The 22,428-nt window shown below is 39.4% G+C and overlaps 1 protein-coding gene across 1 annotated transcript in view; it reads left to right on the top strand.

Moving 5' to 3' along the window:
• The first annotated feature begins 246 nt into the window (after window positions 1-246).
• TACR1 (tachykinin receptor 1) overlaps window positions 247-22,428 on the top strand; it is a 156,719-nt gene continuing 134,537 nt past the window's right edge. The window contains exon 1 of the mRNA XM_077134687.1: window positions 247-1,203. Within this exon, the coding sequence (XP_076990802.1) occupies window positions 815-1,203 (389 nt within the window). The 5' untranslated portion in view covers window positions 247-814. The remainder of the gene's footprint in view (window positions 1,204-22,428) is intronic.

Genomic DNA, 22,428 nt, shown 5'->3' with positions numbered 1-22,428 from the left:
CACCTAACGCCGCCTCGCGGACTGCGTAGGGGCACCCGGCTGGCAGACGCCCGCAGCAGGTAGCAGCAATAGGCGAGGTGGCTACGGCGATGAGATGAGACAGTTGCCAACAGCTGGTGCAGCTGCCGCGCTGCACGCGAAGGCTGGCGAGTACGCAGCCCAGGTACTGCCCCTTCCCTGTGACGTCTCTGCAGCGGGTTATAAAAGCCTCGCGCGCAGCCTGCCGAGGTTCTGCTAACTCCCAAGCAGAGCAGGACCGGCGCCAGGAGGCGCCTGCCAAGCTGCAGACGGCGGCGGCGGTGGTGGCGGCAGTGAAGGAAAAATCTCCAGCTGTACACCGGACCCCAGAATCCCGGCCTTGGACTCATAACTTTTACAGGTCCCGCAGTGACAAGCCCTGTCAGTCGCCCTTCCCAAGTCTTCTCACGCAGCACAAGGCTTTGCTTTTCCCGCCGGAGGGCTTGCAAGCAGCAGCGGGTGAAGTTAGGCGGGGTCCCCAGCCTCCCGGATCGTGCCTCTTGCAATTTCTTGACCTCTTCTAGCTCAACACGGGAGAGACGCTGCTTCCATATATCTGAACTCAAATAATTCCTAAAGCTTGAAAGTGGAGGAATTCAGAACCACCAGGAACAGGCATACGACACCTCTGGAAGCATTGTCTTCTGAGCTGTTTGCAAGGAAAGACTTCTGCCCAGAAAAAGCCTTCCCCCTTCCTGTCTGGGTTAAGCAGGCTCCTGAACTCCAGGGGCCAGCCACAGGACCCTGCTGCAAAGGAGGGTCTGCAGAGAAGAGGGCTTAGCCGCCTACCATTGCGATGGATAATGTCCTCCCTGTGGACTCAGACCTCTTCCCAAATATCTCCACCAACACCTCAGAACCCAACCAATTCGTGCAGCCGGCCTGGCAAATTGTCCTCTGGGCAGCTGCCTATACTGTCATCGTGGTCACCTCCGTGGTGGGCAACGTGGTGGTGATGTGGATCATCTTGGCCCATAAGAGAATGAGGACCGTGACCAACTATTTCCTGGTGAACCTGGCCTTCGCAGAGGCCTCCATGGCAGCGTTCAACACGGTGGTGAACTTCACCTACGCTGTCCACAACGAGTGGTACTACGGCCTGTTCTACTGCAAGTTCCACAACTTCTTCCCCATCGCTGCTGTCTTCGCCAGCATCTACTCCATGACAGCTGTGGCTTTTGATAGGTAAGCTTTGTCCTTTGTGGAAAAGGAGAAAATGTCCCAAGAGGACCCTGGCATGGCCGTGGAGGTTGGGAGTTGGGTAGTGGATGGCCCAAGGTGGAGACTGTCCACAAGCACTGCCGGGTTTTTTTTTGCTGAGAGCCAACTGGGTCAGTTGCTGATGAGGAACTCAATCTTACCTCACAGCTTTCTTTTCTATATCCTTTTCCCTTTCTCCTTCTTTTCACCCAACCCCAATCTCTCTTCCTTTCATCACAAGGCCCCTTTTTCCTCAATCTCCATTTCTTTACCACTTCTGCTCTTATGTCCCTGACACTTTCCCTTCGACTCCTGCATTGCTCTTTCCATATATCCTTTCTCTCCTTGACCTGCAAGGGACACCTGGGGTTTACAAAGGTTTGGCCGGGGTGCTGGCATCTCTGATTGGGGGCTTGTCAATCCCTCCAGGCCTGCTATTCTATTGGGCAGCTTCTTGTGGTCTTTGTGCTTTGTTTAAAAATGCCTGGGCAGAATTTCTCATTTCTCAAAATTTTTGGAAATCAAAGACTTTCTGCTCCCACCTCCACTGTCTAATAGAATTTAGATATGCAGCCTTTCATCAGAATCATGAAATACCCAAAATTCTAATCCAGCCCCCTTTCTGCCCCTAAGGCTTCTCATTCAGGAGTCAGAGATAAATATGTCTTTCTAAAGGAATCCGCAGGTGGGGGACTCAGGGAGCTCACTCAGGAGTTTTGCTAAATTGTCTCTTGCAATGTAAGGTTGATGTGTTTAGCCTATCTGTGCCCACAGAGAAACATACTTGCCAAAGACAACTGAGAGTCCTTCCTTTTCTGCAATAAACAGGTTAGGTTTACAGAAGCGGGTTGAGAGGGAACAGTTGACATTTTCAAACACTGGGGTTTGCGTTTTGGAATAAATTTCTCCACAGGTGGCATGATGGAAAATTGATTATTAGAACACAGCCCTGTCGGTACTGACTTTCCATGTCTGTGTGTGCAAGTGTTAAATGCTTACCTGGGATGTGGTGATATGTTTAAAATACCTGCCACTGAGATTTTAAAATGGGTTCCCTGAATGCCTTTGCCAAGAAATAAATGTGAGAAATCCAAAGAAGGAGCAGGGAGAAAAACTTCAAAAAAAATTTCCCAAAATACTAAACCCTTTCACATAAAAATTGTTTATGGTTTGCAGTTGATTTGATATCTTTTCTTGCTTCTATAGGCAGTGAACATTTTTAAGATAGGGGAAGTCTTTATCTCCATCCTTCACAGTAGTGCCTAAATACTGATTTGTGAGATCCATGTGCACTTCTCTTTACACAATTCTTGTATGTTTGATCTATTGTGTGTAAAAGAAATTATTGTGCATCACTTTATATCATAAAGGTAGAAGATAATCCAATTACTCAAAGTGGTAGTGAAATGAATTAATTTGTAAATTTACCTTTTGTGGTACTCTGGGTTTTAGATATTCGGTTTGCTGAAAGTGAGATACACCTGTGAATCTTTATGCTCTGCTTCTTTAACCTAGCATCCATAACCCCATACATCCATAACATGATAAATCATCTAATACAGGTTCAGTGAAACCTGATGTCATTTCAGCCTTGTACATGCTCTGTTGATGTTCCCTAAATGAGAGGGGAAAGTTGGTTTTTGACTGCACTGGGGCTTTGCATAGGCTCTGGGAAGACCAGTCAGCCAAAGTGAACCAGAGTATTTGGTAGCTGATGGAGCACTAAGTATAATCCTGGCACTTGGGAGGACATATTTCCCAGCCCTGCTCTTTCCCTTGGAGCGTAGAAGGTTAGGGAGGGAGTTGGGGGTCAGGATCCACACAGTGGCTTGGTTAGGGGGCCAGATATCTGCTGCTTTGACTCTTGCTTCCCCTGCTCCACTGTTATTTACTCCCAGGTAGAGCTGATCTAGAGCCTCTTATCATGCTGGAGATATGGTCGGTGAAGTCAGAGGATCACAGGTGTCAGACCTGAAGGGAATGGCAGCAGCCAGGTATGTCCTGGTGACTCTATTGCAGAGATACAGCCCATAGAGATTATCAACAACATGCTCAAGAATGCAGTTTAAGGTAGGGTTAGGGTTGAGGCTTGGGGTCTCCTCTCCAAGCCCACCAAGGCACTGAGCCTCCTGAGCCCACAGTGAATTAGTCTCCCGAGACCCTCTGAAGAGGGTCCCTACAAACTTGGTCACTCGTCTTCCCCAAGTATGTTTTGAAAAGGAAAAAGTCCTCTCCATATGAATTATCTCTCATTTCTCCCCTTTGGAAATGATGCAGATTTTGAGAAAATGTTAAAGGATATTTTTGTATGTTCCTTGAATTTTTAACAGACAATCTTTGAATCAAGTCTTAAAAATCAACAGCAACATGGTTTCCCTGATCCATTAAGCCTTTATGTTGAAGAGCACAAAAAACATAGACACAAAAATGCAAATAAGCTATTACTTCACCATCCAAAGATAATGCCTATTAACATTTGAATTTCTTTTTTATGAATATTACATTACGTAATTGAGGTCAGACTCTATAAATTTCTAGCTTACTTTTTTCCCATTGATATTAATAGTGAATATTTCCCCATATTATGGAAAAGTCTTCGAAACCCATAATGTCAATGGCTTTGTATTAGTACAGTATCTGAATGTGCTATTATTAATTTAACCTTTTCCCTACTGTTGCATATTTAAGCAACTTTGAGATATTTTTGCTATTTTTATACTTTTTCCTTATTAGAGAAGTTGTAGGTTTAGAGAAGAAATCATGCAGAAAATAGGGTTTTCTTACCACACCCCTCCCCCATTATGTCTGCATAAGTATGGAACTTTTGTTACAATTGATGAAAGAATATCATTATAAATGTACTATTAACTATATCGCCCATTGTTTACATTTCAGGTCACTCTGTGTTGTATAGATCTTTATTTTCTAAAAATATTTTTTTCTAGTAACATATATACAACCTAAAATTTCCTCCTTTAATTCCAATATATGACTTGGTGGTCTTAATTACAATAAACAATTACAATATGGTACTTGCATTACCACCATCTATTACAAAAGTTTTTCCAACACCCCCCAAATAGAAATTTTGTACCAATTAAACATTAATTCCCCATTGCCTACACCCACCCTGGCCCCTGGTAAGTAAGATGTATGCTGATTTCTGACTCTATGAATTTGTTGATTCTAATTATTTCATATCAGTGAGCTCATACAATATTTGCCCTTGTGTCTGGCTTATTTCACCCTACGTGATGTCTTCAGGGTTTATCCATGTTTTTGCACATATCAGAACAGCATTCCTTGTTACTATTCAGCTGTAAAAAGGATTTTTTGCTGTTTTGATTACTACGCCAATGAATAGTTCTGTATGAGAATTTTGGTATGCATTTTCAATTATTTCCTTAGGGTAGATTCCCAGAAGTAGAATTACTAGGTCAAGTGAACTAAATTTTAAGAAACTTCCTCTAACCCCCTGAATTTTAAAGGATTATAAACCGAACAGAGTGTGAACCACAGCCGTTCTGTCTTCTTCACTGTTGTCTCCTCATCATAAAGCAGAGTGCTGGGCACCTCACTGTCACTTACATGATTACTGGATGAATGAATGAGAGAATCAGTGAATAAAGTAATGCAAGTTCACCAAAGAACCTTTGGAAATGCAGAAGATTTACAGAAAAATGTAAAAATCACCTAATATTCACTATTAACACACCATCAGTTTAAACTCTGGAGCGTGAGCATAATTATTTTTACTATCTATGTTGTTTATGCCACATGCAGTGACTCACATTTTTAAGAGTAAAATCTGGCTCATTTTCAAAACAATTTCAAGAGCTGTTTTATTTTTTCTTCCATAGTATCATATTGTGGACATTTCCCATGTCATGAAATCTCAGGTTCTTCCTTTAGACTAAACTCATTGCAGTAAAAATGCTGGGTCAAACTGTCTTGGTAAAACCAAAATGTATACAGGTTTAAAAATAAGAAAAGCAAAAATTTCATCTGATTGTTGTACTAATTTAAATATTTTCCATAAAATGGAGAGAAGGAGAGAAGGAGAGGGACGGTGAGGGGAGAGATTCCCTTTCAAGAAAGAATACTTATTTATTGAAAGAAATGGCTACTTAGAATTTAAAAAGAGCTGCAGAGACAAATACAAGCTAAATAAGATCAGGTCTCCCTCTGATTAAATTCAAACACCAGAGAGTTTACTTCTTGAAAGTGTGTAATTTCTCTCACTTAAAAAAAGATTTAAAAATTCCTTCCCATTGTAAAAACTAAAAGGCATGCGTGATATTTCATGAAATTAGAAGTTGAGGGACATGGAGAGCCATCATCCCCACTTCACAGGGCTCAGGGATGACATCCCGTCCTGCCCCAGCTATACCCGGTCACCAGCTTGAATAGCTTACTCCCCACATCTTTGCTGGGCCTCAGTCTGTCCTTGAACCTCACCCTGTTGTCTGCCCCTGGATCCCATTGTTTATCTTAGGGCATACCTCCCTAGCTCCCACCCTAAAGCAGGACATGAATTTCGGGATCCTTTACACCAATTTAGCTGGACCTGGTGACCTATAACCAAGAACCTCTGCAGTGCTGAGAATGAGCATTTACTGAAGCTTGTCCTGTCTTTTCACATGAGGAACCTGAAATGTCATGTTGACGTGGCTCAAACTTGAGTTTGTTACACCTTTGCAAGACATTTTCTGGAGGTGTTTGGTGCCCACCTTCTCTCTGGCCCTGCCCTATTGGTCTTAACTGTTCCTCTCCCTACTTCCAGGAGCCCCCAGAGTCCTAAATGGCAAGGCCATGGTTTGTTTGTTTTTCTAATCTCAGAAATATAGGTCCAATTTGGAAGAAATAAAGGGTAATTCACAATGTAATTGCAATGTAACATAATAAGAGCATGCCACTTTGCTACTGTCATTGTTGTTGAAATAAATGTTAGAGTGAAGATTATGAAAGAGAAACACTGTTGAATTTGGCAAAGATCTTCTATCCATCAAGGGGTGGTACTACCAGGTAAAGTGATATACTAACTCAGGGCATTGTGACTTCCCTCAAGGGGCTTATGCTAAGTAGTCGGGCAAATAAGTCTGAGTTATTTTGAGATAACTACAATATTAGGTGTTCAGAGATAGTTTTCAGGTGGATTGTAGATATAAATAGTATAGGAAAGAGGAGGGAGACCACTCCCAGCAATTATGATCAAAGAAGATGTCAAAATCTGGCAGTGGAGTAACCTTGAAGGTTACATAAGATTTCTAGAGAGGATGAAAAAGAAAGGTGATGTGCTCCACAGTAGAAATTGTACAACAAAAATGCGGAGATAAAGAGTTTCAACATGTTTAGGGAGAATGATTCACTGATTTAACTGAAGTGAGGGAATGGATGCAGGAGTTATTGGGAAGAAAATGAATACAGTTTATGTTGGATTTGATGTGAAAATAGAACGTTCCGTTGAAAACGCCTAACCAGTAATTTGAAACGTGGGGCTAGTGAATGAGAAGCTAAGAACTCGAAGTGTAGACTTAGTTTTCCTAGCAGATGGGCCATTGGGGTTTGGGAAGTAGAGGCAATCTCTTCTGCCTATATACATACTTCTAGAGAAGAGACCTAGGATTTACAGGCCTGCCCAAATGGGCAGTAGTGGGGGAAAAAAGAGACAGATAGAGGGTAGTGGAAAAATCAGGCTAATGCAGAGTGACACACTTCAAATGGGGAGACTTCAAGAAGGGAGTGGTTTGTTGTGTTCAGTGGAGTCATAAAACTCTAAGGATGATGAGGCCATTTGATTTGGCAATTAGAGGACACTGGTGAGTGGTGAGATGTAGTGTTAGCAAAGTCTGGTTAGCAGAGATAAAATTAATTGACAAGGAGGTGAATGACCTCTTCCTCTTATATCCAACCTTCAAGCCATTATTGAGGACCTACTGTGTGTCAGGTGCTGAGACATAAGACCCGCGCTGCCCTTGCATTTGTGCTGTGAGTCTTTGGTGATTGGCAGAGACGTGAACACCCTTGTAATCCAGTGCAATCAACACCATGCTGAGGAAGCTTGGAGAAAATAACTCTCCTTGGGATTATGGAGAAGATTTACTGGCAAAAACAAAACAAAACATGCACGCATACACATATCAAGAAACAGCACGGTATGAGAACAATGTGGGGTTTTTGTTTGTTTTTTTTAAATTAACTTGAAGAACGCTGGATTGGGAATTCTCATAATAACTTATTAATCTTTGCCACTTGGTAACTAGAAAGCAGATTTCATGTTAATAAAATTGATAATGATACTTACATTTGCATACTCTTCAATCTATTTTCTCATCTAATCCTCAGGGCTCCAACGGGGATTCTATTTCTACCTTGGAATGACTATTAGAAGCAATTTCTTTTAGCACTGTCCCCACACTCTCCCCCCCTCACACTTGGAGACCCAGGCAATGTGCTTTTATATGCCTTAGACTTCTTCCCATGTGCTCTTGATCAAGGCAACTTTTCAGACTTAAAGACCATTTGATGAGTCTGTCATCCAAATAAAGACCTTCCATACAGGGCATTGCATTCTAAGAGTATTAAACTCTGCTTATATATTTAACTCAAGTCATCTCATCTGTTGAATTCATTCAGTCAATTGTTAAATCAGGACAAAATTCTTCCTTTTGTTGAACTGAAGTCTGCCTCTCTGATTTTGGGCTATTCCTCCTAGTCTAATGCCTCCTACATGTGGTAGGCTTTCTGACATATCCCTGAAAGCTTCTCCATCCCTGACCATTCCTGATTCCTTCATGTTTCCATCCTTGTTGTGTTCCAGACTGAGCACAGCTCGACCACTACCTCACCAGCACCACCTGCTATGGGGCTGACATTGCACCTGGAGATCCCTTGTTGTCCTCTGTGACTTATATGCCACTCCCAGTAGGAAGTTGACCTTGGCCTGCAAATCTAGATTAGATGTCCTTCTTATCCACTCCCATAGCATTTATCCCATGGTTCTGTAACTCTCTGTAACTTATCTGTCTCTCCCACACCTCCGTGCCTGATGGATTGCAACCTCCACGAAGGCAGGATCATGTTAGCTGGTTTCCTGTTCCCAGCACCTAGCCAAGTGTCTGGCACAGAGTGGGTGCTCAGTAAAATGTGTGTACAATAGCTATGCCTCTTTCCTGCACATATGAACCAAAAATCTAAATAAAAACAGACCCAATACATTAAGCAGACCCTAAAGTGCACCCATGATGTCTACACGTTGAAGCCAAAGAAAAAAATGGGCCAAATTTCTGCCTCCCATGGAGATTTGCTATGATATAGACCAGTTTGGGTTCAGATCCCCCAGGTTCAGAATAACACTTGCCTCTTCCACACCCCACTTGACGGGGCTCTACTGGATTCCTGACACACACTCTGCTGCCTCTCACAGGTGGTGAACACCAGAATGCCTCTTATTGGTGGAGGTGTTTGTCTTTTCAGCCTTACCTCCAGTCTACCCAGGTATATTGGATCCTTGTTTTGTGGATCTTTGTTTTGTGGATCCTTCTCTGATCTCACTTTATCAGCATTCCCACTGACTTCAAGGAGTTCTCTCTCTGCTTTATTGGTCCTTGAGGAAGAAGAAGCAGAAGCCTACCCTCCACCCAACCCCCCAAGACTTGGATCCGCAGTGTTGCCTGAATGCCTAACCTATACCATACTTAACTATCAGACACAGGAAATTTTGAATGTTCAGTATCCTGAGAAAGCCAAAGACCCAAGGGAAAAACTTGGAGTTGGTTACATTACTCCAGACTTCCCTCCTGCTACCCTGAGAGGCTGATTCTGACTAGTGGAAGGGGAATGAAGAGATTCTTACGGTCGGGGATCCCAAGGAGGGAGAGATGCTTTGACAAGGTCTATGTCTCAAGGAGGTGTTAATTCAGTACGTGAGCTGCTCTGCCAATGTTGTCTAAGTGGCCCAGAGTCTGATCCCTTATCCTTTTCTTTTATAATTCTTTACTTGATTTACTTTCCAATTCAGCTTTATTGCTATATTTAATATGTGAACCCTCACTGGAGTGTCTTTTATGTTTTTGTATGAGAATTACTTTAATAACTTTACTTCTAGCCTTTAATGGTGGCCTGGAGTGTAGAGAAAGAGCGGGGGCAGTGGGTTCTTATACTAGTTCTACCACTTAATGAGCTGTGTTAACATTGGCAAGGTACTTAACCTCTCTGATCTTCAATTTCCTCATCTGATAAAATGGGTATAACAAAATTTACCTTGCAGAGTATGCCAGTTTGAATCTATTATGTACCCCAGAAAAGCCATGTTTTAATTCTGATCCTATCTTGTGGGGTAGCTGTTTCTTTTAATTCTAATTCAACATCACAGGGTGAAAACTTTTGATTAGATTATATCCATGGAGATGTGACACATCCGGTTGTGGGTGTGACTTTTGATTAAGGTAAAGATGTGACTTCACCCATTCCAGGTGGGTCTTGATTGGTTTACTGGAGTCCTTTAAAAGAAGAAGCATTTCAGAGAGAGCACAGTTGATAGGCAGAGCTGAAGTAGACACTTGGAGAACGGTTGCTTCAGAGCTGACAGAGACACAGATGTTTAGAGATGCTTGGAGCCCAGCAGATGTCGCCATATGCCTTCCCATGAGATGTTAAGCCAGAACCTGGAGAGAGCCAAGGAAAGCCAAGAGTTGAAAGCCAGTCCTGGAGAATTAAAGTGAGGAAACAGGAACAGAGGCTAAAAGCAACATAGCCCAGGAGGAAGGAACCAGCAGATGCCAGCCATGTATCTTCCTAGCTGGCAGAGGTGTTCCAGACCCATTGGCCTTCCTTGAATTAGGGTTTCTTTCCCTAGATGCCTTGGTTTAGACATTTTTATAAGCTTAGAACTGTAAGCCTGTAACTTATTAAATTCCCCGTATAAAGTCCATTCCATTTCTGGTATATTGCATTGTGTAATCTTAACAAACTAATGCACAGAGTATTTTCGCAAGGAGAGAGAAGTGTGGAAAGGAATGGAAAGCTTCTGATTCTTTTCCTGACACCTGGTAAAAGCTCAATTAATAGTATCTAATATCATGATCTCTAATGCACTCTGACACACCATCCGTCCATCATGCACACCCATTCCTATCCCAGCCTCTTCCTGGATTCTTTTTATATCAGATCTATGTCCTTCCCTCTAAAATAGTCGTTTTAAATCTTCCTGATCAGGTGTGTAAACTTCTTACTAAATGTTTCCAGCATCCTTTCCTTTCGTAGAGATGGACTCATGCTCACCCAGAAGTCCATCAATTAGATATTATATATCATGGTCCAGGAAAGACAAATTTTACCAACCCCCAAACACACATTCACTTCCTCCATCTTTCTTCATCTCCCAAGGTCATAACCTTCACATGAAGAATCATAATATATTTAATATCTGGAGGGATAACTTGTGCATAGAAAAAAGCTCTTGCAGTTGCACATGTTTTAATTGATACTCAGCTTGTTAAAATTGTAAATCCAACATCTGGCTTCCCTTTAACTTTCAAACACATAAAACTGGGAAGATAGGTTATAAATATAATTTGTGTGTTTTTTAAAATGTTTAACATTCTCTTACCCTTGTCCTTTGACTAATGCTCAATTAACTCATAAACATGAGATAAAGTCTTTCCCGTAAATATTTTATCACCATTTTCAAACTTAAACTATCTTGCATATCTTCAAAAGTCACAAATTTTGTAAACAAATCAAGTAATCTTAAAAATTTTAACAGAACTTATAAATTTGATTAAATTCCCCCATACATTTTAAACTATAATCACAAACTTAATACATCTGGATTTCTTAAAAACTTCAACCCTCAACAAGTTGACTTACGAATTGGAGAAACAGAATCTTCCTCAGGACTCACGTAGCTCTTGTAAATCTAATAAATCAAAACTTCTAAATGTAGCATATCAAATTCTCTTAGGCTTTCAACATCTGAAAATGTAAACTTATAATACATTCAATAAATGAGGTTCTCTTAAGCATCTAAACATTGACTACATAATCAATTAGTACCTCAATTAAAATCACAAATCTGGTCAATCAACTTCCCTAATAAATGAGATTCTGATTTCCAACATACTGAAAACAAACCACACACAAAGCAACATACCAATCACATAACTCCTTACTCTACACACACTACATATATAAAAGTACCATTTCTTCATTGTCTGTTTACTTTCTAAAAGCTCCTTCCCAGTGTTTCAAAGTTCACGAGCAAAAGTAGCATAAACATCTTCTTCATAAGGAGCTGCTGAAGGTTCTGGAATCAGGGGCTGAGTACGGAATCTGACTGCCTGGTGCCTGTCGGACGTCCCCTCCCACAGCTGCAGCCCAGTGCTCTGATCCCCTTCTTAAGTGAACCTTTGCTTTTTCAGTCCCCACGGCACTCACCCTCAGCTTTCAACTGGAATCCAGTTTTGCAGTCCCAGTGTTCTCTATGTCCTTAGTTTCCTTCAAGTTTTACTCTTTCCCTATTATATCTTTCCTGCTTTTCATCTGGTTTAGAGAGATTGAATCTCACAGAGCCTCACCCGCACCCTTAGCTTGCCTCCAACCTCTTTGCTACCTAATTAGCGTTAACTGCATCCGGTAGCCTCTCCACGTTTTACCTTCTTCTGGACCTCCATTTCCGTGTCAGTCATTGGCATGGAAAAAAGTGACCAAAAAAATAAATAAATCACCACCTGTCATGGGGCTTTCATTTTCTTTTCTGAGATGTGAGGTCATGAAAAACATGTGTCAGATTTTTTCTGGGTCTGTGATATTCCTCCACATAAATCATCAAAAATGGGATGGTGCCTGTTGGTTTTGACAAACCTGGGTTCTCGGTATGTTACGGGTCTGTGCTCCAGGGAGAAGGTTTGCCTCCTATAGGATGTTACCACAGAAGATTCTGTTTCTCTTGTTATGAAGCCTTCAGTGACAGGGCTTTCTTTTTTGCAGCCTGTAAGTGGACTCAGCATGCTTGGATCCTCCAGTCAGCTCATAAAATGTCGTTTCTTCAGATCAACTGGGTTTCTTTCCCTTATGAGGACAGGGTCTCATGGCTCCAGAGGTACTGGGTACCTTCACCTTCCCTTCCTTCTCAGTGCTGTAGATTTCAGATAATAAAAAACAAGCAGTGCTCTATTCTTACAGCTCGCTCAAGTGCCTTAAGCCATCTAGGGACTGACAGCAGCCGCCTTCACAAATGACACAGCCACTTGAGCACATGCTGGGAGGGCGCTGCACAGCCACATGTCTACCTCTCTGTTCTCGCTAACATAGAATATAATTGAGACACTCGTTTTAAAAAAGTCTTATGTGCACATTTTGTGGCATGTTGCGAGATTAGGAGCATAAGCTTAAATGCCCACCTTGTAGGATTTATTAATAGATATTTTACTGTGGAGAAACGTCCTTTTGAATAATTAAGATGTTTTCAGAAGAGTATTTATCTGAATCTGAAAATGTTTAAACAAGATAAAACCCCACAAATGGAATAAATACTCTTCTAGATTGTCCCAAGGAGCCAGAAAAGGCTTTAAAATGTTCTAGAATTCATAATGGAATGGTCCTATAGGGGGAAATACAACTAGTTAGCTTCACACCTGGGCTCTTCAATGAGGAGCTGGAAGATAATTTAAGGAAATTGATGGCCAGATCCCCACTGGAGGTGTCATTTAAATTTGCCCCTAAAGATGGACCAGTTCCTTGCTCTTGCCGGCTGGAATGATGAGGAGTCTGGAAGTTAATGCATTAAAGACTCAAACAGAATATCACTCTTCCCTATAGCCTTCACGAGTTTTCAGTGGTCCTGCTAAGATACTACCAGCCTCAAACTCTAGACAGAATGCAAAGAAGGCAGAGAGACTATCTCATTCCATTTCTGTGGCTTCCCTCCAACAAGGCTGTAACCAGCTCAGGTCTGCAGTATGGCATTCATCTAATCCTGTCTCACAAAGGCCCTATGATCCCAGATTACTTCTCCATTCTCTTTGTGACCTGGTCCAATGTGGTCAATAGGGTTGAACCAAGAGAAGAGCAGCTGGCTAAAATCACACTAAGGTGGGAATGTCATGGTGCCACTACCTCCCATGCATTCATTATATTCATTACCTACTCCACAAGAGGGAAGGATTGTAGAGAATCAAAACAAACTTACTCCTAAGGACTGAACCAATATGAATGTAAGGAGTGCTGAAGCTTATGCACTACAGAATTGTCCTGGGTTTGGTTTTCACAAAATGGCCCCATTTATTGACCAAGGAGACTTCTGGGGAGTGGAAGGAGCACTGTTGTCATGAGCCCAGACTGTTGCTGAAAGACCTTCTCCTGCCACAGAATTGCCTTGGCCTTGAGGTGCAATAAGAAGCTCTACATTTGTGTTTGTAAAATGTAGAGTAGTGAAAGCAGTTGAATTTGCTTCCGTTCGTCTCCGTATTTCTTCATAAGTTGCTAATCCTCTTTTGTAGATATATTAATGTCATAGCTGGAAAGGATGATGTCACCAGCCCCAGCCAGCCCTCAGGATCTGGTGGGTTGAGGTCAGGGCAGCAGGGGACAGCCTCCTGAGGTGGCCAAGGCTAATGTTTACCTTCTCCAGCATCTTCATCAATGGATTTGTGCTGTTTACAAACCCTGGGGTGAGGGCCAGATTTCCAAATGCTGGGCTTCCTGCCAGGGTCTCTCTGAACCCGTGCTTCATCTGGAGGCTTTCCTTTTTTTTCTTTTTCTTTTTTGTTCCATGTCTTTCCTTTCTCCCTTTCTCTCCACACCTAGGTAAAAAATTCCCTGCTCCCTTTGCTCCCAGTTCCTCCTATAACATCCTGTTTTAGTTCCCTGGACTGCTTAAGCAAATACGATGAAATGATTCAGCTTAAGCAATGGGAATTTATTCACTCATGATTTTGAGGCTGGGGAAGAAATCTAAATCAAGTCATCATTAAATGATGCTTTCTCTCCAAAGGCAATGGTGTTGTGTGGCTGGCTGCTGGCGATCCTTGGTTTCACTGACACGTGGCAAAGCACATGGCAGTGTCTCCTGGGCTCTCCCTTATCTTCTGAGTTTCCTTGATTTCACCTTCTTACTTCCTGTGGCTTTTTCACTCTCTCATGTCTGAGTTCTTTCCACCTATAACAGACTACAATATCAGTATTAAGACCCGTCCTGTCTGAGCTGGGCCCCAGACACCTTGAATGAAGTAGCTTCATGGAAAGGTCCTACTTAAAATGGGTTCCCATCCACAGGAATAGAGTAAATTTAAGAACATGTTTCTCTGAAGTGCAAACAGCTTCAAACCATCACACATGCCTTTAATAAATGTCATTGATGGAGAAAATGGAGATGAGACAGACCAAAATAAAGCTGCTATGTATAAAACGATCAACGCAAATACTTACACAAATATAAATAAATGCAAATTACTATAGTTCTGATACAGCAGATAAGTCTAGGACTACGAAAGGATGACATGTTCATTAAAGAGAATTAGCAACTCCCCCGCCACAAAAAAAACTAGCATGAAGAAAAATAAAAGCCAAGTAATCCTTATCTCACTATGCAAACACCGCCGTTGTCAATCCTTAGGAATTATTTCATTCCACAACATTTTTCTACCATAGTTTCTTTTATGTAATTATAGTCCTGTGGCATATATGTATTTGTTTATTTTTATTTAATACAATTAAGTAAGCATTCATGTATATTATTACATGGTTTTCAAAGACAGAATTTCAACAATATAAGTGCCCATTCTTGTTTTTAATTATCACAAAAAAATAGGTATTATTACAGATACATTAGCAAATGAAAAAAAAAGCAAAAGTAAAAGAATGAAAAGCTTAGGGTGGGCCACGGTGGCTCAGCAGGTAAGAATGCTTGCCTGTCATGCCAGAGGACCCAGGTTCACTTCCCGGTGCCTGCCCATGTTAAAAAAATAATAATTAAAAAAAAATGAAAAGCTTATAAATCCTGCCCTTTCCCCAGGAGTCATCATTGTTAATCTTTTAGTCTATACTTTCAGGTGTTAGGCATGCATATGTATGTGAATACATGTGTGAATATGAATATATACATATTCTTAAACAAAATGGAATCAGAGTCAACAGTTTTATAACTAATTTTTCACTTCATAGTATATCAGAAATACTGTCCCATGTAATTAAATTTTCTTATATAAGAAAACTTTAAATGATCAATGCTTAATTTAATGTTCAGTGATTATAAAGTATAATAATTTAAAGAATCTCTCATCTTTAGATTTTGGAGGCATTTCTTATTTTTGCTATAATATGTAATTTTTTTTTTTTTTTTTTTTTACATGGGTAGGTACTGGGAATTGAACCCGGGTCTCCGGCATGGCAGGCAAGAAGTCTGCCTGCTGAGCTACCATGGCCTGCCCCTGGTCAATGGTTTTTAATTAAACTTTGCACATGCACATTTTTATCTCCCTAGGATAAATCCTCACTAGAAAAGTTGTCTGGTCAGGGAGTGGGGTGCGTTTTTAAGGCTTTTGCTTCATTCTGCTAAATTGATTTTGAGAAAGCTGAAACAATTCAGCAGCATGAACCAGAATATATTGACCGAACGAATGGGAGTGCCCCTTTCCCCATGTTCTTAGCAATTTTGGAAAACCCTTTTTCCATTTAAGAGATTAAAAATGTTATTTAATGGGTAGCTATTCATATTTAAATATTTTAATAAACGCTGATAGCATTAAATTTAAGACTTAACCTGCCTTCCTTTTAGAGAAATAAAGTAATATTTTTCTTCTCTGAGATTGAATTTTAATTCCTTTCTCTGAAATCAATCTATAATTATCTTCAGATTACAGATGAGTTTCTTGAAACAATTTTTTAAAATCTATGTGTTACTTTGGGCCGCAATTTTCCCATTTTGAGTTCTTAAATCCTTTTCATTGATAATGCATCACTCTTCCACATCTGGTAGATTTTCTACAATCTCATTAGCAGCATTCTTCCTCTTATCTTATTTCCTCTGTTTGTTCTTTCAGCTCAGAACTCCATGCTGTCCCTTCTCATCCTCTAGGCCATCCCTCTGGGACATTCTACCAAAGCAGTGGTTCGCAGCCCTTGCTGCGTGTGTAAGTCACCTGGGGAGCTTTCCACAAAATACAGAAGGCTGACCTCCCCTATAGAATCAGATTAAATTAGTTTGAGGCTGGGCCCAGGCATCCCAATGTTTTTGAAGTTCCTCAGTGATTCCAGTGTGCAATCAGAGCTGGGAACACTGTGGTAATTTAGCTTCTGAATGAAGTTTTTAAATACTGTCATCACTGGAAACAAGGCTAATGATGTTTTCCTAATTCAATTTACATCTTTCATCTTTCCCTTTTCCTCTCTGTCTTGGCTATTCCATTCTGTCTGAAATATTCTTGTGTTCTCAAAGTCAACAAAATTATTATTATAGAAAAAGAAAATATTCCCTAGAAGAAACAACAATAAAAGAATGGTTCTCCCTGTTTGTAGTGCTTATTCTGTTATTGCTAATACATTGAGTTCCTTAAATATCTGAATGCTGCTCTTCTTTTTAAAATAGTCTGGAACCTATAATAGTGTTAAGTATTAACTACAGTATTATTAAAGATTTATGCTTGTGAAAAATGTTATTTAACTTTTCATTACTCATTAGTGAGATTGAACATTTTTGTATATGTATTACTTCTTTATACTTCAGTGCTTTACGTACTACCAATTTGTGATATTTGCAGATTTTTAACTTGTATTCATTCGAAGCTACATTTTAAATTGAGAAAACTCTACATGTTAAGGATATAACCCTTTGACTGTCATATGTTGCAAATGTTTTTCAAATTTTTGGTTAGCATTTTAATTTCCTTTTCAGTGATCATCTTATGTTAACTTATGTTATCTAGTCTTATCCATCCATCTTTGCTTTTATGGTTTCTCCCTTGCATAGAGACCTTCCTTAACCCCAAAGTAAATAAATATCCACAAATAATTTCATTTACTTTCATGGGTTAGACGTTCTTAAATCTTTAATCCATCAGGAATTTAATTTAGTTAGATTACATCTAACTTGTTAAAATTCCATATATGTTTATCTTGTTGTCCAGACACCTTTTGCTGAATAATCTAATCATTTCCCTGCTGATTTGAGATGTTACTGATGCCAAATAAAAATCCATTAAAAAAAAACATGGAACAATGATTACATTTTTATTAGCAACCAAAAATAATTCCTATATTGAATTTTATTTATACTTGGGCTGTTTCTGATCCATCCATGGCTAACTACTCCTTTAATAGTCCCACATTGTTTTAGCTATTTTGGATTTTTAGTATATTTTAATATTTAATATATTTAATACTTAATTATTCTTATTTATCAGAATGTTCTTGACTAGTGACATGCATTTATTCTTCCTGCTAAACTCTGGATTCATTTTGTCAAATCCCTGTCCACTCCACTAGCAAATCTTATTATAGTTCTTATCAGAAATGCTTTAAATTAAAAAATTAAATTTGGAGAATTGATATGATTAGCTTAGCAAGTTTTTTCAATGCATGAACATGGTATATTGTTTCTGTATTCAAACCTCTAATGTGCTTTCTTTATATATATTTTTAATTTTTCTTCATATAGGCTCTGCATATTTCCTGTAAAGTTTTATTCCTAGGTACTTCAAATTTTATTATTTTTGGTTGCTAATAAAAATGCAATCATTGTAAAAAATATTTAGTCCTTCTAGCCTCCTATATACTCCTATACAGGAGTAGCTAGAAGGAAAAATGTGAGAGCATGGTATGGTAGCCCATGACAAACTCTGGGATCTGTCCTGTAACTACTCGTTGAAGAGTGCTCTGAAAATTACTTTTTTTCTTCTTTGCTTTTATACAAAGAAATTGTATAAAATAATACTTTTATACAGTTTAAAAAGTTAAACAACTATTTTTATTCGGTTTGTTAATGAACAATTTTGAGAAAGAAATGAGGATATATTTTCTTAATCTTTTAACACCTATTTGGATACCTCCACTCTGGATGAAAGAAGTCGTTACATCTAGATTCAAAATATATTTTCTCTTCTTGACTTCTGTCTTATTTCTTCCTAACTTTGAGCCAATCTTTATTCATTGCACTCCTCTTCCAGGCATCTCCATTCTTGCAGGGACTGAGCAGGACATCTTTAAATTCCAATAGAAAACACAGAAATAGGGAAATCTGTACAATCACCTGTGATTAAGTTTGCAATCTTCCTCCGTCTTGTGTTCTTAAAATGATAATATGTATGTGAATTGCTGAAACACTGAAAATGAAATTTAAGATCTATGTGCATAAAGCATGTGCTGTAGTGCTGCAACAATTGGTAACTTAAAATATGGGGAGAAGAGACTTAAAAAACACAACTTTTTGCAACATATAGATTTTGTTTTGAGCCTTATCCAAACACAAATACTCTAAAACAAAATACAATATTTTTTGATACTACCAGGGAAATTTGATGAATTTTTTTACATGTGATCAGGGTATTATAACTGTTGTTGTTTTAAAAGGAATATAAAACCACTTACTGACTACTGTTAACCAATATTTACAATAAAGATATACAGTTGGATAACAAAAAAAAATGCAATCATTGTCCCATTTTTTTTTCTAATGGATTTTTATTGGTGGATCGAAAAGCTATTGATTTATTTCTTTTTTTTTTTTTTCTTTTTTTTTTAGAGAGAGGGAGGAAAGGAAGGAAAGACAGAGAAGGAAGGAAGGATGGAAGGAAGGAAGGGAGGAAGAAAGGGAAACATTTTTAAACATTTTCTTGTTTTATTATATTTTGTTTGTTTGTTTGTTTTTTACATGGGCTGGGGCCGGGAATCGAACCGGGGTCCTCCGGCACGGCAGGCAAGCACTCTTGCCCGCTGAGCCACCGCGGCCCGCCCTGATTTATTTCTTATGCAGTTAGGAACCCAGCTATCTTAATGAACCCTGGACTTCAGCGGAAGTTCTAAAAGTTTTTTTTCCTGTTATTTTTCTCAGGTTTTCTTAAGATAATCATACATCTGTAAAACATTAAGTTTTTCTTATGTCTAGTGTCTTTGCCTTTACTGTTTTTTTTCCCTAGAACTTTCAGAACAATGTTAATTAAAACAGATGATAGTGAGCATCCTTTCCTTCTCTATGACGTTAACAGAATAGTATCCTAATATCCCTGTTGAATATGTTAGTATGTTCAGGACAGGGATCTTAAAATAACATCATTTAATTCCAAGTTTACCAAGATATTTAATCAGATATAGATATTTAATTTACTGATTGTCTTTTTGGCATTTATCAATACATCTTTTCCTATTGCCTAATTTCCTAGTCTTCAACTATTCTGGAACTCCTAGAATTTGTCTTAAGCTTTGTTATTTTAGCATCTGCTAGATTTATTTGCTAATATTTTATTTAGATCTTTACACCTCTGTTCAAAAGTGAACAGTGTGCACTTTAATTTTTGGTATCGTGTTTGCAAGCTGCTGTATCAGAGCTCTAAGTGAAATATGTATTTTCTAAAATTTATTCTGTTTACTAAATTAAGTGAGCTCTGGTGAGAAGCTGTACTTCCAGGCTATTCCCTGGTGGATGTTGCTTGCTTGCTTTTCTCCCTTTTTTTTCATCATACAGGAGTACAGGGCTTTTCCCAGACCCTTCAGATGAAACAAAGGAAAAAAGAAAAAACAGTAGGTTATTGATTTAGAAAACCAGCAGGAATGGGGTCTGCAGAGTAGTTTGCAGACCTCAACCTCTCAGTTGGGAGCTCTCCTGACAGTGATGTGAATGACAGGGAAAGAAGCCCAGCCCTACACTCCTTGTCAGGAATGATCAATGCAAAAGCCAGAGCCAAGCAGAGCGGGAACAGAGTCCAGCAGCCGTCTGTGCAGAGGGGGTGTGCCTTGGTTAGAGGGGGAGGCACAGCCTCCATGCTCCATCTTTTTTATTCCACAATACGCAGTGTCCCCCGAGGAGACATATCCACGTGAGCAGACATAGATTTTTACAGAACCCAGAAAAATATAAGAGAAAAGCAAAGGATGGCATTGCAGACTTTTCTAGCTTGGGTATACATTTCACAAAAGCCTGTGAGTAATGAAACTGAGAATCTCAATCATTAACATTTTAGAAAGAAAAAAATAGATAAATGTGATGATTTTCAAAAATTAACCTTTATTTTGAAAACATTGAGCTTGATTTTTTTCCAGACCCTCCCTACCTCCCCATTAGGTAATGCTAATAAGGGAAACAGATATGATTGAAAAATCAATGTAAATAAACCTTATTTGTGGTTTAGAATATCATGATCCATACAGATTATTGGTATCTAACATTCTTATTAACACAAATAAAGTTTGGCACATTTCATTTTCATGATCACTTTGTTTTTGAAGTGGGGCTTGTACCTGTTATGCCTTATTAACACAGAATTCACTCATACTGTGTATATGTAGATGGATTCATTCAACAAATATTCATAAAACATCGCTATCATTCCCTGGCCCTAAAAATAACAACAGTCAACAAAAACTTAGTATGAATTCTGCCCTCAAGGAGCTTATAGTCACGTGGGAGAAACAGATATCAAGAAGACACTAATCCAAAGATTATTCAAATCAGTGTATAATTACAAACTGCTGTAAGAGCTTTAAAGATTATTAATATTATTAGAGTCTATAAAACTTCACCTCCTCTGAATTGTTTTGGGCTGAGATCTAAAAGTTGAGTAAGAATGAGGGGTGAGATTTAAGGGGTGGGCCATGTGGCAGACGCTGTGGATTGGCCACACACAGCCCTTCTCTCTTGCCTTCCTTTGTTGATTTCCCAGCCTTCATAGCAGGGAGGCTTGGCCATAGGACCAAGGTTGGACCAATGGGGTGTAGTAAGAAGTCTCTAAAGAGTTCTTCCCCCTTCCTCAATGAAAAAGCGATGCCTGCAAGGAGAAAAGTTGCATCCCCCGCCCTTTCATCCTCTGTAGAACACAGGTGGGAGGACTGGACGACAGTAGGACCTCATCCTTGAGAGCAAAGACTACGCATTAGGGATGGTGGGTCAGAAAGTTAGAAAGAGCCTAGAACACTGAATATATCGTTGATCCATGGACCAGCCTGAACCATCCAGCTCTAGGTTCCATGTTATGAAAAACAGTAAAGCCTCTACTTCTTTAAGCCCTTGACAAACAGTTTTTCTGAGAGTTGCAGCCAAATGTCATCCTAACTAATTGAGAAGAATGAGATCCAATAGGGAGGAAAGAGTTCCAGATAAGGAAGGAGGAAGTGTGTTGCATTTGAGGGACCGATAGTTTCATTTTTAGTTGCCGTCTTACACATTCAAAATTTATCCATGGATAAAATTAAAAAGAAAATGGAAGAAACATGAAGTCATAATTCATAAGCAGTGTGTTAATTCATTACCATCCCAAGTATTAATGGAGCATCAGTAATGGACACTCATCGCAGGCTGTAGCATAGGTAAGACAGGCTGAGAGTTTTTGGAAATTTTCATTTTGAGTCCACTCTGTCTCCGACTCAAGAGAGCAAGTGAATGAGAGCGACATGATCTGAGGGATAGTGTTGAATCCACTTTAATTTAGTTTTTAATAATCTTACTGTTTGATATTATATGAGGAACACTAAATTACTTTTAATTTCAGACAAGAAACCATGGTCTGGAGTATATTTTCTTTTGTTTTTTTCCTTCTTTGAACTTTCTGCTGTTGCTCAGGTTATATTTCTTTTCCTTCTTTTTTTTTGTTTTGGTAATATTATTTCTTTATTTAGAAAAGATTTTGAAGTTATTTTAAAGAGGTTTCAGAAGGAAATTTTTCAAAACTGACCCCTCAATCTTTCATTCTGTCCATACATCTGCATTTGTTTTTGAACTTAATAAATTAATAAAAGTGGGGAGGATTTTCTGGAGTAGGAGAGAAACTCTTGGTAGGGATTCCAAATAAGAAGTTATTATAATGTTGAGGCAAAATATGATTAGAACTATGAGAATGGAGAAATCAAATTCTGGAGGTTTAGAGGTAGAACTGGAGGATTTAAAAGGCTATCAGATGTTTGGAAGGGATGAAAGTCGGTAATGAAGGAGAAAAAGGAGGTATGACTTCTCCCAGTTTATTAACTTGAGAGATTGGGTGGATGGATGGATGCATGAATGGATGG

This window comes from Tamandua tetradactyla, chromosome 17, assembly GCF_023851605.1.
Source record: "Tamandua tetradactyla isolate mTamTet1 chromosome 17, mTamTet1.pri, whole genome shotgun sequence".
In the NCBI taxonomy this organism is placed as follows: domain Eukaryota; kingdom Metazoa; phylum Chordata; class Mammalia; order Pilosa; family Myrmecophagidae; genus Tamandua; species Tamandua tetradactyla.
This window is presented reverse-complemented; position numbering and strand designations above follow the sequence as displayed.